The sequence below is a fragment of the Pecten maximus genome, chromosome 2 (genome assembly GCF_902652985.1).
Source record: "Pecten maximus chromosome 2, xPecMax1.1, whole genome shotgun sequence".
Lineage (NCBI taxonomy): Eukaryota > Metazoa > Mollusca > Bivalvia > Pectinida > Pectinidae > Pecten > Pecten maximus.
This window is the reverse complement of record NC_047016.1, coordinates 17241513-17258585: the sequence shown is the minus strand read 5'-3', so window position 1 is coordinate 17258585 and position 17073 is coordinate 17241513. Positions and strand designations below refer to the sequence as shown.

At 39.0% G+C, this 17073-nt stretch overlaps 1 protein-coding gene across 1 annotated transcript in view; it reads left to right on the top strand.

The window, feature by feature from the left end:
• The first annotated feature begins 7443 nt into the window (after nt 1-7443).
• LOC117341805 overlaps nt 7444-17073 on the top strand; it is a 39046-nt gene continuing 29416 nt past the window's right edge. The window contains exons 1-2 of the mRNA XM_033903671.1: nt 7444-7570; nt 15304-15489. Coding sequence (XP_033759562.1) covers nt 7525-7570; nt 15304-15489 — 232 coding nt within the window. The 5' untranslated portion in view covers nt 7444-7524. The remainder of the gene's footprint in view (nt 7571-15303; nt 15490-17073) is intronic.

Below are 17073 nucleotides of genomic sequence, written 5' to 3'. Positions count from 1 at the left end.
CAGGGCTAATACATGCATGCCATATAACTGCCATTCAATATTGTTAATTATAACTAAGACTTTTTAATATCAAATAGCAATTAACACATGATAGTCAAAAGTGTGAAAATGTAATTCCCAATGATAAACAATGGTAAACATGATCTTTTCTCTTCTTCCTTAACAACTATCTTCGCCCAAATGTCTCTCTTGACCATGCCTCACATTTGGCTTTAGTTGAGCGTTCACCCATGTGAGGCAGACTTTTGGTTCTATCTCCTGGCCGAAACATACCATAGTCTTTACATCCCCTGCAGGTAGGGCGTAAGAATCGTACCTGCTGCCCCCATTGCATGATCGTAAGAGGCGACTAAATTTGGGATATTATCTTTTCTCTTCATTCTTAACAGCTTTCTTCTTCCTAACGTCTCCCTTGACAATGCCTCACTTTTGGCCTTTAGTTGAGCGTTCGCCCCTGTGAGGAAGGCTTTGGGTTCTGTCCCCTGGCCGAGACACACCAGAGTCTTTGCTGTTATTGTCGATATGGCAGCAAGATGTTTGGCATGGGAACCCGTTGTAGGGTTCCCATGCCATTTGCCCACCTTACATCTTGCTGCCATATCGACAATAACAGCATTAAAACCACTGTTCAATACTTATATTTATATTGTCTTACCATTTCCGTCAACTTTGAAAAAAACTGAACCAACAAACAAAAATCCCGCCTTTTTTAATGTCACATGCCCCACTGGGTGTTATAGCGTGATGCACTGGGTTTTATAGGCGTATGGTGGCAACTGCCTCTTAGCATTGTGTCAATTGGTAAAAGGGGCAAATGTAAATATAACTTTATGAGTATTAGCGATTTAATGGAATTGCCTCAATTTCCCCTATTGGACCCCGCCCCTCCGGCCTCTTGGGGGTCAGAGTCACCATTTATGCAAAATATGATCCCCTTCCGCCAAGGATGGTTCTAACTAAAGGTAAAAATCCAATAAGAATTTTTTGACTAGTAGTGATTTGAAGCAAATGTTGACGGACGGACGACGGACGCCGCGCCATGACATAAGCTCAAAAAAAGCTAAAAATGGTAAAATGTAATCCCTGCTCAGGACCCCAGGGTCATTCAAAATTTTGGCACCCTGAAAACCCCTTCATATATTATGATTTCTTCATATCTGGATATATAGAAGAACTTTTGAAACTATTTTACCCTTGTTTGTCATACGCATTGATCTACAACTTGCAAGATAGAGTTTTTACAACAGCATGGCAAGTCTGAAGACTCTATTCGAGTCTGTTAGTATATACAAAATTTTGAAATATCTGAAAGGTTATTGGTCTTGATCAAAAGATTTGAGTAACCCTAACCACTTTTTGAGTTTAAACTGATCGTGAGTGTACCAATATATATCTACATTTTTTTTTTACATATTTCGTTTTTTGCGTGTTATTTTGTCTCGTGCCTATTTTGCTCGTATTTTAATCACTTTTTTGGCCTTTATGGCCGTTAAGCACTGTAACTAGCTAACCATTTACCCTGGGAGTTGGAACCATGATTCACTTTGCCATGTATTGTGAATCTATTCAGCACTGTCGCGGAAAGAACTTCTAATTGACTATGTTTTTCGTGAAACCATACTTTTACTTCCCATAGCGACCAGTGCCATTTAATCGCAAACCAAAGTTATTATTAGTCCGAGTATTGGTTGTATATCGACGTATTCAGTTGTAGTCTATGTGCAAGATGTTTAAGCTATTAACTTCGCGTTATATTAAGACGTTTCGTCTGCTATCATAAAGCATATTTGTTCTGCTTTGGTTATTTATCACTTCCGGTTAAAGATATATGGCGTCATAGTTTGGAATTACTAAAACTCAGTTTGAATTAAAAGGACTCGCACAAATAAATCTGTACTTTCTTTACAAGAAAATAAAGAGTAGGTTTTTGAAATTTTGGAAAATCAAAAATGTACACCCTTATTGAAAAAGACAGAAATCAAGATGCAAAGGTTGGAATTCCCCATTGCGCTGTAAATTCCAGGGTTACTGTCGAGTACCCCTGTGCCCTTATTGGCCATTATCCTATAAAATAACAACATTATTAGAAAGAAAAAAACTCAAACATTAATTTAATATAAGGGATATATAAAGGGAGCAGGGGAAACCTACATATGTAATTTGGGGAAAGATCATTTCAGTACTTTCTGAGAAATAGTGGTAACAATAATTGTTCACGGAGGGAAAACCTACGAAATTTGATTTGAATGGTGGGCTAAAAATTTACACTTTTTAAAAAAGAAAATTCTTTAAGATAATTCAATAAGATGGCAATATCCTCTTTTTTAAACAATTTCGTATTATTTCTACATCTTTTAGCATGCTAAAAAGATCATTAGTGGAACATTTTTTGTAAATTGACTGGGCACTCTAATGCCGACTTTAATAACTGTTGATAGGACGTTTAATACTACAAAACAGTATAGATTAATCATGTCGATATCATCTACATGTATTTGTGCTTCATACACCTCTCTAATATGGTAAGTCTTCTCGTTATAATCAACCGTTCACTAGCTTCTGCCTTCCCATTTCATAAGCGTACCTTTATATTGATTCGTGATAAATTGTCATGAAGAGTCCTTTTACTTGGCAATTATACAGGTTATTATTTTGAAGGCTTTACTGTGATATTCGCTTTGCAATTTTATGTATTTTTTGTTTCTTCTAGAAACAACAGATATGTTGAATGCCAATTGTATATAAACATTTTAAGATAAGATTAAAATTGCTACGCATCACTACTAAAATATGTCGGTAGTAGTTCATAAACTAATAGTAATGCAATACATGCTTAGTGCTTCAGCATGATGAATGTATTTTGGATCATAACGAAAAACTGCTTCTATATCCTACATAAACTGAAGAGAAGGCATTACAGTCTATGGAATACTAGAAATTATAATGCTTAGTTCACACCAACGGCGAATGCAGCGCTTTAAATTAGCGAGCAAAGCGCCGTCATTTTTGTTTACTTTTCAAACAACATCACGATCTCTTACGCTCTGATAAGCCCCGATACGAATTGGTTGCCGCTTTGGGGACGAATTATTTCCCGACTTGTAACGGTTCCTCACGCTTTGGTCACGCTTTGATAAGCTTTGTTACGCTTTATTACGCTTTTATGCGATTATGACGCTTTAGATCAGGCTCTGATACGGTTTTCAAGCTCTGTTATGCATTGTTACGCTTTGTTAAGCTCTGTTACGCATTGGAAAATGTCGAGATCGCCGATTTCATGCGGCTTGTGATCAAAAGCCTATATAAAGATGCTGCAGATCCACAAAATCATTGCATCTTTGAAGAACACGATGGATACGATACGATCGTAGCAAATCTTGAGAAATCTGAGAAGACTGGGGTCCCCGCTTTGAACCAAGCTCTGTTAAGCTTTCCTACGCTTTGAGTCAAGCTTTGCTGAGCTTTGTTATGCTTTGTTAAGCTTTGATACGCTCTCGGCGCTTTAATCAATTCGTGACAGAGCGCGCCAAAGTTTTAAACAGTTTAAAAAAATTTGGCGCTCTAGCCGAATGTCCAACTTTACTCCAAGCTTTCCCACGATCTATTACGACCCTAACGCTTTAATCAAGCTTTGTTACGCTTTGGTGCCGCTTTACACGCCGCTTTAAAGCGCCATCAAAGCGCCGTTGGTGTGAACTATGTATAAAGAAAGCGGAATGAGTATGTTGCACTGTCATACGATTGAATAATGTTATTTTATTTAAAGGTTTAAGACTGCAACGCATTTTGAATGGGCTGCTCATCGCTATTCCATCGTTTTCTGCTCTAGCCTAGTAAGTATGCCATGCTGAACTTTTGTTTTGTCGAAAGAGTATTTTATAAAATAACTAATTCTACCGTCGCTTAATTAGGATTTAAACCGAAAAATCAAGGCGACGAATATAAAGCGCCGGTCTGATGGTAAGAAAAGCAAAAGTTATTCTTATTTTTTATATTTCACTTGTAAAATGTGACGAGATGTGATTTGGAACAAGTTCATTTGATATCAGTGACTTTTACATTTTAACATTTTAGTTGGAGTTTGATGTATTTCTGTGATCGTCCTTCTGATCTGGCCTTAATTGACTCAAATTGACGATGGGTCTTTTAATAATATAATACAACAAAATGTTCGTCTCCACGCCAAAGTTTTCTATAGGACGTGCTCAGCGGGATTTCTGTGCTGGTAAGAAAAGGACTGCTACTTGCGTAAGTACAGTAAATAATCTTCAGGTCGCATGTCTTTCCATCCTTAATAGACCTCCGTTGTTTTTTGTAAAACACAATCAATGTATACGGTTCACAAGAACAGGCTTACTTTAACATGCACAAGCTTTTAACAAGCCGTGACTTTTTTATTTTGCTTTCCATTATGGCAAAGTACCAAAGCATTTGATACTTTTAGCAGTTTCCTTACCAATTATACGTCTATCCATTAGCTGAAATATGGCTGAATGTCACAAAATAACAAAAAGATGCCAACAACGGATTAAATAATGATGCGACAGATGATCAGTAAATCTAATATCGTGATACAAGTTCGGATCTATTTTACAACAAAAATAGTACCGTTGGTCTCACAATTAACTATTCAGGTAAGTAAACAATGCTTATAATGATCACTCATCATTAAAATATACCTGCATGCGTCATATTACAACCATCGACATAGGCTTAGGCCGACAGCTATTAGAGATAATTTGTCTTAACAGTTCCGGTCCATCATTGGATGTCTTATTTTAATGGGAATCGTCGTTTTTACGATTAATAGTGTTTTGTGTGGAAATATCGAGCTTGTGGCGGCGAACATTGACTAAGGAAAGACTATGATCGTAATAGCCAACGGAATATGGGATCTTATCTTTATTCTTTCTAAACTTTCATCTTCCTTATTTCTTCTTTCAAATTGCTTCACGTTAAGCCTTTAGATTAGCATTCGACCCCTGAGTAAGGCTTTCCATTTTGACCTCTGGCCGAGTCATTCAAGAATCTGTATTTGATTTCCCTGCTTAACATTTAGCATTTTGGGGAGTGTGACGACTGGTTGACCAATTGTCAGTATATTGCTACAGGTTGGGGTGTCCTGCAGTATGCTTCAGTGAGGTAACACTATCAAGTCAGCAACGATTTCGCGCTATCACAAGGAGATAGACACAAATACCGCAGCCTACAGGGATGTCCTTAAATACCTTACATGTTGGGAGTAAGTTAAACAATACTCACCCTAATCCCAATCAAGAGTTTTAGCCCACCATCATCATTATGCATATTATACTATATTAATCTGTAAAAGCCTTGTTATTGCTCATACCTGAGAAAAACTGGAAAGATTTTTTACAAACTTTACATGAAGGTTTCTCTTGGTCCCTTGTTTTAACATTTTTTTTTTTTTTTATTTTTTATTTTTAAGGCTTTTTTAATGCATAAATACATAATAACCACACACACATGCACACATCAATTCCAAAAGAAATGGTTTTCAACTTTCAGCATAATCATACTATCATCTTCACCATCATCATAAACTAGATTTTTCATAATCATATCATCATCATCATAATCTCATCATCATACAAATCATCATAATCTCTTCATCATGATCTCGTCATCATGATCACCATCATCATCATCATCTCATCATAATCACATCATAATATGATCATCATCTCATTGTCAAACTCATCATCATAATATCTTCATCATCATCCTCTCATTATCAAACTCATCATCATCGTAATCTCATCATCATAGTCTCATCATCATACTTATCATCATTATCATGGTCATGATCATCATCATACTAATCATCATCATATCATCATTATCATGGTCATGATCATCATCATACTAATCATCATACTCTCATCATCATTACATCATCGTCTTCAACAATCATCATCATCATCCATCAAGCTATCAAATCATCATCATCATCATCATCATCATCATCATCATCATCATCATCAACAACAACAACAATAATAATCACAATCATCATCATCGTTTTCAGCAGACATTATCATCATTGTTTTCAACAAACACCATCATCATCAGCAGTAATAAGAATCATATATCATCATCCATCAACAAATCATCCTCCCTCAACAATCATCATCTTCATCCTGCATACTCATAGATTCTCATAAACGTGAATATTTACTGACAAACAAAACACACACACCCTCATACACCGACACAGAATATACAAACACACACAAACATATTCAGTTTCCTGGTAGCCTGATGAATCATGTCAAGGGCTAAGTATCTGTGTTGGTCATATCAACTCTTTCCACATCAACAGAGTCATTGACATGATTGACCACGTCCACACTGATTTTAGCCAATCACATCTACCATATGCCCCCCCCCCCCCCCCCCCCCCCCCCCCCAAAAAAAAAACCAAACAAACAAACAAACAAAACAACATACATCACATTCAAAACAATATCATACACATATATAAGAGACAGACAGACAGACAGACAGACAGAGAGAGGGGGAGTGAGAGAGAGAGAGCACTCGCAATACCATGCCTATGGGGAATATAATTATTCTTTTGACCAACATTGTGGGGAATAATCGGTTTAATGGGGATTCCTCTGATTATACACTGACGTCTCAAGGACTCCCCCGGTCAAGCGTCCATGCCAGTGGTCAAGCATCTTGGATTGGCATTAATACACGTGTGCAACTAGAATTTTAGGTTGTTCGGGAGTATGTGGCTTTAATGCACAACATATATATAGGTTTTAAATTGTGTAGAGAATTGTGTCATTTTTTGTCAAACATCATGATATTTTGCAGTTTTTTTTAGGTTTTTTGAAGTCGTTACCGTGGTATCCACTGGTATGAAAATCAGAGAAAAAATAAGGTTACTTATCCTTTAAAGCTGTATTAAAATTGCCAATGTTGTATAGATTACACATATATATATACTTTATTATAGGTAATATGTAGGGTTAACTGGTTATGTTTACATATCTAAAACATGTGCCTTATTTTTCAGAATTGGGCATTTATACTGTACACTGCTACCTATATACTTTTAGAGATTTGCTGGCCAGTATATTGAAGTTTATCGGTTAGCTTGATTATATTTTATTTGCAATATTTCATTCAACAATTATTGACAATGACGACGTTTTTCTGTGTTGATTGGCCGTTGGGAATTGAACCATATAAAAACACTAGGATACTATACTGAACAGCTATGTTACAGAGAATCTACAGGAAGCTTACATCTCTACCGAACGACCTTTACCGTGTGAAATGTTAAAGGTTTTAGTATTTAGATGAGCAAATCGGAAAATGTTGTGAATCATTGTTAATCACCAAGGGATGTAGGTATATTGACAAGTCGGTACTTATGTGTATCCATGTACTCGGGTTTCCACAAAAAGGGAAGTTTTAATGTACACAGAAAGTGATGCAGTGAACCTTATCGACCTGAATGTCTTAGTAATAGTTGTTTAGAGGAGCGGTATGGAGCTCGTCCTTCTCTGTATCGCTGGTCTCTTCACGGTGAAAGGTGAATATAATTCGACATTACTACAGAGACTGTCGGCCTCGTCTAGATCGTTATGGGGATTTATATTGGTGTTTACTACATGTTGTGTCCACGGTATGTATTAGTAATTTCTCAGGTGGTACAACTTACATAGATGTTCAAAACCTTATCCGGATACGATAAACTTTACAAGGCGCATTGCTCGAGGGGGAAATATCTCAAGTTTAAAAGTTTTGGGTTTTTAGGTCACCTGAGACGAAGTCTCAGTTGACCTATTGCAATCGCCTTTTGTCCGGCGTCGTGCGTCGTCCGTCGTGCGTCGTAAACAATTTACATTTTCAACTTCTTAAAAACTGCTGAACTAAATTCAATGAAATTTTACAGGAAGCTTCCATGGCTGAGGGTGAACCAAAATTGTGAATTATATGGTCCCCACCCCCCAGGGGCCTGAGGGGCGGGGCCAAAAAGGGTCAAATTGACTAAAACTTCAAAAATCTTCTTCTCTACTCTCAGATAAGGTGGAATCAAACACTCTTCATAGATGAAAGGGTCTTAAGGTGCTTTACCAAAATTGTGAATTTCATGACCCTGGGGTCTCATGTTTGCCCCTGGGGAGGGGATAAACTTTACTATAGTTTATATAGGGAAATCACATTTTTGACTATTATTTGTTGGATTTGTATTGGAATTCATTCTAACTTGTATCAAATTATCAGCATGGGATGACAGTTTGATGGTATGTACATGTTGGCCCTAGTTGACCCCCAGGGGCTGGTGGGCGGGGCCAAAAAGGGTAAAATTTACAAAAATTTCAAAAATCTTCTTCTCTACTCTTAGATATGGTAGAATCAAATACTCTTCATAGATGGAAGGATCTTAAGGTGCTTTACCAAAATTGTGAATTTCATGACCCTGGGGTCTCACGTTTGCCCCTGGGGAGGGGGTAAACTTTACTATAGTTTATATAGGGAAATCACATTTTTGACTATTATTTGTTGGATTTGTATTGGAATTCATTCTAACTTGTATCGAATTATCAGCATGGGATGACACTTTGATGGTATGTACAGGTTGGCCCTAGTTGACCCCCAGGGGCTGATGGGCGGGGCCAAAAAGGGTAAAATTTACAAAAATTTCAAAAATCTTCTTCTCTACTCTCAGATATGGTAGAATCAAATACTCTACATAGATGGAAGGATCTTAAGGTGCTTTACCAAAATTGTGAATTTCATGACCCTAGGGTCTCATGTTTGCCCCTGGGGAGGGGGTAAACTTTACTATAGTTTATATAGGGAAATCACATTTTTGACTATTATTTGTTGAATTTTTATTGGAATTCATTCTAACTTCGTTAACATTATCAGCTTGGGATGACAGTTTGATGGTATGTACATGTTGGCCCTGACTGACCCCCAGGGGCTGATGGGCGGGGCCAAAAAGGGTCAAATTAACAGAAATTTTAAAAATCTTCTTCTTACAGCCCAAATAAGGTAGAATTAAATACTCTTCACAGATCGAAGGGTCTTAAGGTGCTTTACCATAATTGTGAATTTCCTAGCCCCGGGGTCTTGCGTTTGCCCCATGGGAGGGGATAAACTTTACTATAGTTATAGGGAAATCACATTTTTGACTATCATTTGTTTTATTTGTTTTGAAATTCATTCTTTCATTCAAATTTACTGAAATATTTCAAAAATCAGGTGACCGTTAAGGCCCATGGGCGTCTTGTTTAATATTAACATATCACTGTTCGTGTGACAGCCTAGTTATGCAAATATAACAGGACTCAACCTAACATTGCTGTTAAGTAAAAAATTTCCGTCAGATCAAAACAGCAATTACATCGCAATACAGGTGTGTACATCAGCCTATATGTATACATCACTACAATGTGTATGTGTGCACGTGTGTACATTACTTGTACATGTGTACGTCCACGAAGGGGTACGGATCTGGGCTATTTTTTGGCCTCTCAGTGATGAGCTTGTCATCTCTATATTGTATGCCACTTAAAATAGCAGATTTTGTGGTGCCTTATAAAAACAAGAGGTGGGTTCAAGATGAAAGTTTAATTGTTGATTAATTTCATACAAATTCAATATCATAGATCTATTTTTATTTTACTGATTAAGAAAGGCATCAAAAAGGTGCCCCCGTGACCTTGTCTATGTCACTGTGTTACCAAACACTTTGAAAATATCACAAAAAACTCCCTTCAACCAAGCCACAGTTAACATGTCAGCAATCGATAGGCCATATACACTGATCAAATGTACACTTTGAAAATGTAAGTTGCTATCAGAATCACACAGAGCTGGGTATTGGATTTGGCAAAAATAGAGTCATGTTCTTATTAATTAAACAAAAAAATCACCCGCTTGGTTTTGATCACCCTGCACTTTCGACTCCTTATTACGATAAATATGTGTGTGTTATGTGTAGTTCTTACTTTAAATCTGTCGTGACTTTGGTGGTGAGTCCATTGGAATCATACGTACGTTGGTATGTATGTCCAGTGATAACTTTTGAATCTATAGATCTTCCGAAAATGTGCTGTATTCACGTCTCAGTTGAAACAAGACGTTACGTAATATCAAGCAAACCATGTTTGGAATACCTTCGCTAAAACGTGTATTACCTTTATATAGAGGTCAGACATGATGAATTGCTACGACAGGAACATTTACAGACAGGATTTTGTTTAAAGAGGTGACATATAGGCTATTGGACTGTATAATTACTCCCAGTAACATCTGTGTAAGACTGTAAACATATTTCCAGACACATAATATAAGCTACAAACACTTCAGTTCGTATACATTTACACACTTATGTGAATCAAATTTACGTTTACACATATACTGACCGTGGTACATTTGTATTAGGCATATGTGTCGACTAATCTTAACAATATACATGTACATTTGTAAACAGTAGTAGTAGTAAAGCTACATTGGTATACAAATCACTGTGGGTCTTCTTTTCAAAGTCAATTTAAACTGCATTCGAAGCCATGTTTTGTTCCTGCATTACATTTATAACCCAGTTTAGATGAACATAGAAATACATGTATATTTTAACCTACACATATCTTGTATAGTTTTAACAAAAGGTAAGTTTATTAACAAAAACACATTAGAATTTGTATTATTTGATAGGAAATATTTTGTTGAATCCGTAGAGAGGTATATTTACATGTATGATGTGATATATAGGTAACTTGATTGACATCTCTTTATTTTTTAGTTGTTTTTCTTTTTTGTTACACTTTAACTTTCCTATTTCAATCTCCCTTCGGGACACCATTTGTTGCGTTCTTACTTTACTCGTCTGACTCATTTGTGACGTTTCTTAATCTTTACCTCATTACCATCCTCGGTGTCAGGCCGATTTACAACAAACTGTTAATCTTAGCTACATTAACACTAACTTATTTATATTTCCTTCCAAAAGATTCCTGCTAAAATACCATTACTAAAGATAGACATGGCCCCCGAGTAAAGATCCCCGGTGAAAATGGTATTACTAAAGATAGAACTGACCACCTAAATGTTGACAACTGCTAAAATACCATTACTAAAGATAGAACTGACCAACTAAATATAGATACCTGCTGAAATGGTATTACTAGATAGAAATAGAAGTGACCACCTTGGTACATATTACTTATCACTGCTCTTGTTTCCTTTAGAGTGCTACTTCGTCGATATAAACTAACGAAATGAAACCAGTCCTTTGGAACACGGCCCTATATAGTCGGAGAATAGTAGGACTTAAAACGACCATCCTTGAGTACCTCTTTCAATACGAGGATCTGTTCTCGCTCTACCCATTAGTGTGGCTATGAGTTCTGTGCCCGCTCTAGCCCCGTGGGGAAGACTATGTCGGTTCTGTCCCAACTCTGCCCACTCTAGCGCCCGTTAGGAAGGTTATATCGGTTGTGTCCTCGCTCTAGTGTAAGTTATGAAGGCTATCGTTTCTGTCCCCGCTCTAGCCCCGTGAGGAAGGCTATATCGTTACTGTCCCCACTCTAACCCCCATAAGAAAGGCTATATCGGTTCTGTCCCCTATCAAGTCCCCGTAAGGAAGGCTATAACGGTTCTGTCCCCACTTTACCCCCGTGAGGAAGGCTATATCGGTTCTGTCCCCACTCTAGCCCCCGTAAGGAAGGCTATATCGTTACTGTCCCCACTCTAACCCCCGTAAGAAGGCTATTTCGGTTCTGTCCCCCCTCAAGTCCCCGTAAGGAAGGCTATAACGGTTCTGTCCCCACTTTACACCCGTGAGGAAGGCTATATCGTTACTGTCGCCACTCTAGCCCCCGTGAGGAATGCTATATCGTTACTGTCCCCACTCTAGCCCCCGTAAGGAAGGCTATATCGATTCTGTCCCCACTCAAGTCCCCGTAAGGAAGGCTATAACGGTTCTGTCCCCACTCTAGCCCCCGTGAGGAAGTCTATATCGGTTCTATCCCCACTCTAGCCCCCGTGAGGAAGGCTATATCGGTTCTGTCCCCACTCTAGCCCCCGTGAGGAAGTCTATATCGGTTCTATCCCCACTCTAGCCCCCGTAAGGAAGGCTATATCGGTTCTGTCCCCATTCTAGCCCCCGTGAGGAAGTCTATATCGGTTCTGTCCCCACTCTAGCCCCCGTGAGGAAGGCTATATCGGTTCTGTCCCCACTCTAGCTCCCGTAAGGAAGGCTATATCGGTTCTGTCCCCACTCAAGTCCTCGTAAGGAAGGCTATATCGGTTCTGTCCCCAATCTAGCCCCCGTGAGGAAGGCTATATCGCTGTCCCCACTCTAGCTCCCGTAAGGAAGGCTATATCGGTTCTGTCCCCACTTAAGTCCCCGTAAGGAAGGCTATAACGGTTCTGTCCCCACTCTAGCCCCCGTGAGGAAGGCTATATCGGTTCTGTCCCCACTCAAGTCCCCATAAGGAAGGCTATAACGGTTCTGTCCCCACTCTAGCCCCCGTAAGGAAGGCTATATCGGTTCTGTCCCCACTCAAGTCCCCGTAAGGAAGGCTATAACGGTTCTGTCCCCACTCTAGCCCCCGTAAGGAAGGCTATATCGGTTCTGTCCCCACTCAAATCCCCGTAAGGAAGGCTATATCGGTTCTGTCGCCACTCAAGTCCCCGTAAGGAAGGCTATATCGGTTCTGTCCCCACTCTAGCCCCCGTGAGGAAGGCTATATCGTTACTGTCCCCACTCTAGCCCCCGTTAGGAAGGCTATATCGGTTCTGTCCCCACTCTAGCCCCATGAGGAAGTCTATCGGTTCTGTCCCCGCTCTAGCCCCGATGAGGAAATCTACCGGTTTCGTCCCCACTCTAGCCCCCGTGAGGAAGGCTATATCGGTTCTGTCCCCACTCTAGCCCCCGTAAGGAAGGCTATATCGGTTCTGTCCCCACTCTAGCCCCCGTAAGGAAGGCTATATCGGTTCTATCCCCACTCTAGCCCCCGTGAGGAAGGCTATATCGTTAATGTCCCCTCTCTAGCCCCCGTGAGGAAGGCTATATCGGTTCTGTCCACACTCTAGCCCCGTGAGGAAGGCTATATCGTTACTGTCCCCACTCTAGCCCCGTGCGGAAGGCTATATTAGTTCTGTCCCCACTCTAGCCCCCGTGAGGAAGGCTATATCGGTTCTGTCCCCACTCTAGCCCCGTGAGGAAGGCTATATCGGTTCTGTCCCCACTCTAGCCCCCGTCAGGAAGGCTATATCGGTTCTATCCCCACTGTAGCCCCCGTGAGGAAGTCTATATCGGTTCTATCCCCACTGTAGCCCCCGTGAGGAAGGCTATATTGGTTCTGTCCCCACTCTAGCCCCCGTGAGGAAGGCTATATCGGTTCTGTCCCCACTCTAGCCCCCGTGAGGAAGGCTATATCGGTTCTGTCCCCCTCTAGCCCCAGTGAGGAAGTCTATATCGGTTCTATCCCCCCTCTAGCCCCCGTCAGGAAGGCTTTATCGTTACTGTCCCCACTCTAGGCACCGTGAGGAAGTCTATATCGGTTCTGTCCCCCCTCTAGCCCCCGTCAGGAAGGCTTTATCGTTACTGTCCCCACTCTAGGCACCGTGAGGAAGGCTATATCGGTTCTGTCCCCCCTCTAGCCCCCGTCAGGAAGGCTTTATCGTTACTGTCCCCACTCTAGTCCCCGTGAGGAAGGCTATAACGGTTCTGTCCCCACTCTAGCCCCCGTCAGGAAGGCTTTATCGTTACTGTCCCCACTCTAGGCACCGTCAGGAAGGCTATATCGGTTCTGTCCCCACTCTAGCCCCCGTGAGGAAGGCTATATCACTCTAGCCCCTGTGATGAAGGCTATGTCGGTTGCTATTTTTATCCTTCCGTTAGTATAGGGATAGTAACCATTCTCTATATTTTATATGCAAACAAGGGTTTATGTATAATTTCTGAAAATAAATTGAAATCCTTCGCATTCACAAATATACCATTCCCTTCTCAATTAATGGAGAACGTGTAAAACAAATCTAGATACTGTTAGGGATAGTTAGGGAAACAATATTTTGAAACATGAGATTAACGCACCTATCCCTGACATTTTATTATTTGTAATTGCATATATGTGTATATTGTAATGTTTAACAGTAAGTGTCTTACACCCTGTTCATATATACCATAAATAAACTTTGATTTTGTCCAATATATTTACCTTACTTCTTTTGACATTGTGAAGGTTGTTATTCTCCATCCAGTACTAACTAATTAGTGGTTGTAGGTGAGGGTATGAGCTAGTTATAATATTCAGGCATATAAATCACATAGTAACCTATTGATAAACAAATCTTATACATGGGTTAAGTTTTAAAGATCTTTGGTGTTGATGTCTCTCTAAATGTTTCGAAGTTGTCTTCTATTTGAATTCGCTTTATTTTTGTGTTTTTGATTTAGGTTAGGTTATGCATATATTTACTGTAGTTAAAACATGGAATGTGTTGGAAATAAAACTGCACACATACTATTTCAATAAAGACATATGGGGGGGTTGGGTTCCTGGGGGTCACCCCTTTTGCTATAATCATTTCATTTTCCGAAATTTGGCCCCCAGACCCCTCGACAAAGAAAACAAATTCGGCTCCCCCCCCCCCACCCCCCCCCCCCCCCCCCCCCCCCCCCTTTCAAATTCCTGGATCAGCGCCTGATGTATCATAAATATATATATATAATGCTATTTTATACCAATACCATTACTTTTAATCATTCTACTTAATTTTAAGGTGAGAGTTTCAAATGCTGTGTATATTGCCATTATCTCCTTTATAGCTCTAGGCTACCATCATGGATGCAATGACAGAGCGAAAGTTGTCACGCGTAATTTCACTTCCCTTTTTCGTAAACAACAATAAAACCATGTATTGCTTGATGTTGTGTTGCATAATATCCTGATTCAAACATAAGACGAATAAACAAGAGGCAAAGAGGGCCTGCGTTGATCACTTGGATATTTCTGAAATCATGGCTATTATATTCCGATGTCTGACTGGTTGTTTAAGTACAATAACACTTCTATGTGAGAACACTCAATAATCTCGGTCCAGATTCGGAGGGCTTGCTCACCATGGTTATTTGGAATACAAGTTGGTTTTTTTACTAAAATATATATCCTTCAAATGAATGTTAAAATATTTTGAACTGTTTCCCACCTGCTAAAAGTAGCACTAGCAACTTGATAAAACATAACTGAAGTGATATTACAGTGTACATGTATCAACAGCTTTTGTTGCCTTATATTTCAGCCTCTGAAGTAAAAACGGAGTTCCAGAGTATAGCTAAAACAAGAGATGGTGCCAGGGAATTTTGTCAAAGAACATATTATCAAGGGTCTCTTGCCCCAATGCAGGACATTGTCAATACCAGGCAAGAGTCTATCCAGGTGTGGGACGGGAACACGTACCAACTCTCCCCTCTCATAACGATAATAGGTAAGACGCTATTCACAGTCTGTGCGATAAGAGTATCGTCTCCGAGTAAAATATGATATTTTGCAAATCACAAATCTATGTCAATGGAAGTCAAGTTATTTATACAACAGAGAGCATTCTATTTTTTTTTTTTTTACAAAATGTGTTTTGTCGGTAAAATAATTCATAATGCCATCATGTTATACATGTAATATTTTTAGGTCAACTGAGGCGAATTCTCAATTAGGCGACCTTTTCTAATCACCTACTTACATATTTTTCTTCTTCGAAATCTCTGAACCAGATTCAATGAAATTTTGCAGAAACGTTTGATGACCAAAGGTCTATAAAAAGTGCGAATTATATGGTCCCCACCCCAGGGACCTGAGGGGCGGTGCAAAAAGCGTACGCTGAAATTTAAAAGTAAATCGTCTCAATACCCAAATCAGGTGGAATCAAATACTCTTTGCAGACGGTTTTACCAAAATTGTAAATTCCAAGTCCCTGGAGTCTCATATTTTCCCCTTTGGTGGAATCTACTGTAGTTATGAGCGGAGCGGGGGAGTAAAGTGTCTGATTTGGCCTATCGGGCTCTTGATATTACTTTAAGCCTCATAGGAGGCGTCACTGGCTAGAAAGTAAAACGAAAACGCATTCAAATGGTTAATGTTTAAGTAACGGATAATCATTTATGTCATGTGGCTTGTATTAGTGTACGAAAAACAAAGTATCAAATACACCATAGTGCTAATACATATATACGTATGTAACAGTATGACACTGCTAATGCATATATACGTATGTAACAGTATCACAGTACTAATACATATATACGTATGTAACAGTATCACAGTACTAATACATATATACGTATGTAACAGTTTCACAGCCATGACATCCGCATCAGCTTTCAAAAGTAAACACCATTCTAAATCGTCAGGAAACGAATAAAGCCTCCTAGCGATATGACAATTATTTACCAAAAATGATAATGTTACATTAATATCAATTATTGTTTTTACTGTTATCATAAGCTTATTGTTTGGACATTAAATACCACTAAATACCAGACAACTAAAAACAATCAATACCACTTAATACCACTAAATACCACTTAATACCACTCAATACCACATCTCTAAACACCACTTAATACCACTCAATACCACACCTCTAAACACCACTAAATACCACTCAATACCATTAAATACCACTAAATACCACATCTCTAAACACCACTTAATACCATTCATTACCACTTAATACCACTAAATACCACTTAATACCACTAAGTACCACTTAATTCCACTCAATACCACTTAATACCACTCAATGCCACTTAATACCACTAAATACCACTAAATACCACTAAATACCACTGACCAAATGGAAAAATGACTTTTCTTACCCGTTTCACTTCAGAGATTCAACAAAATATAAAATTATAAATACATGTAAACGATTATAAATAAGCAAGGTCTCATGATGCTGAAATTGAAGCATCCATATAATACATTGGGTACTTCCGACACTTTTGATAACTTATATTTGTTATTATCTGGTAAATAATTGCGAACAATCTGATTTTGATTCTGTCCTGATGCC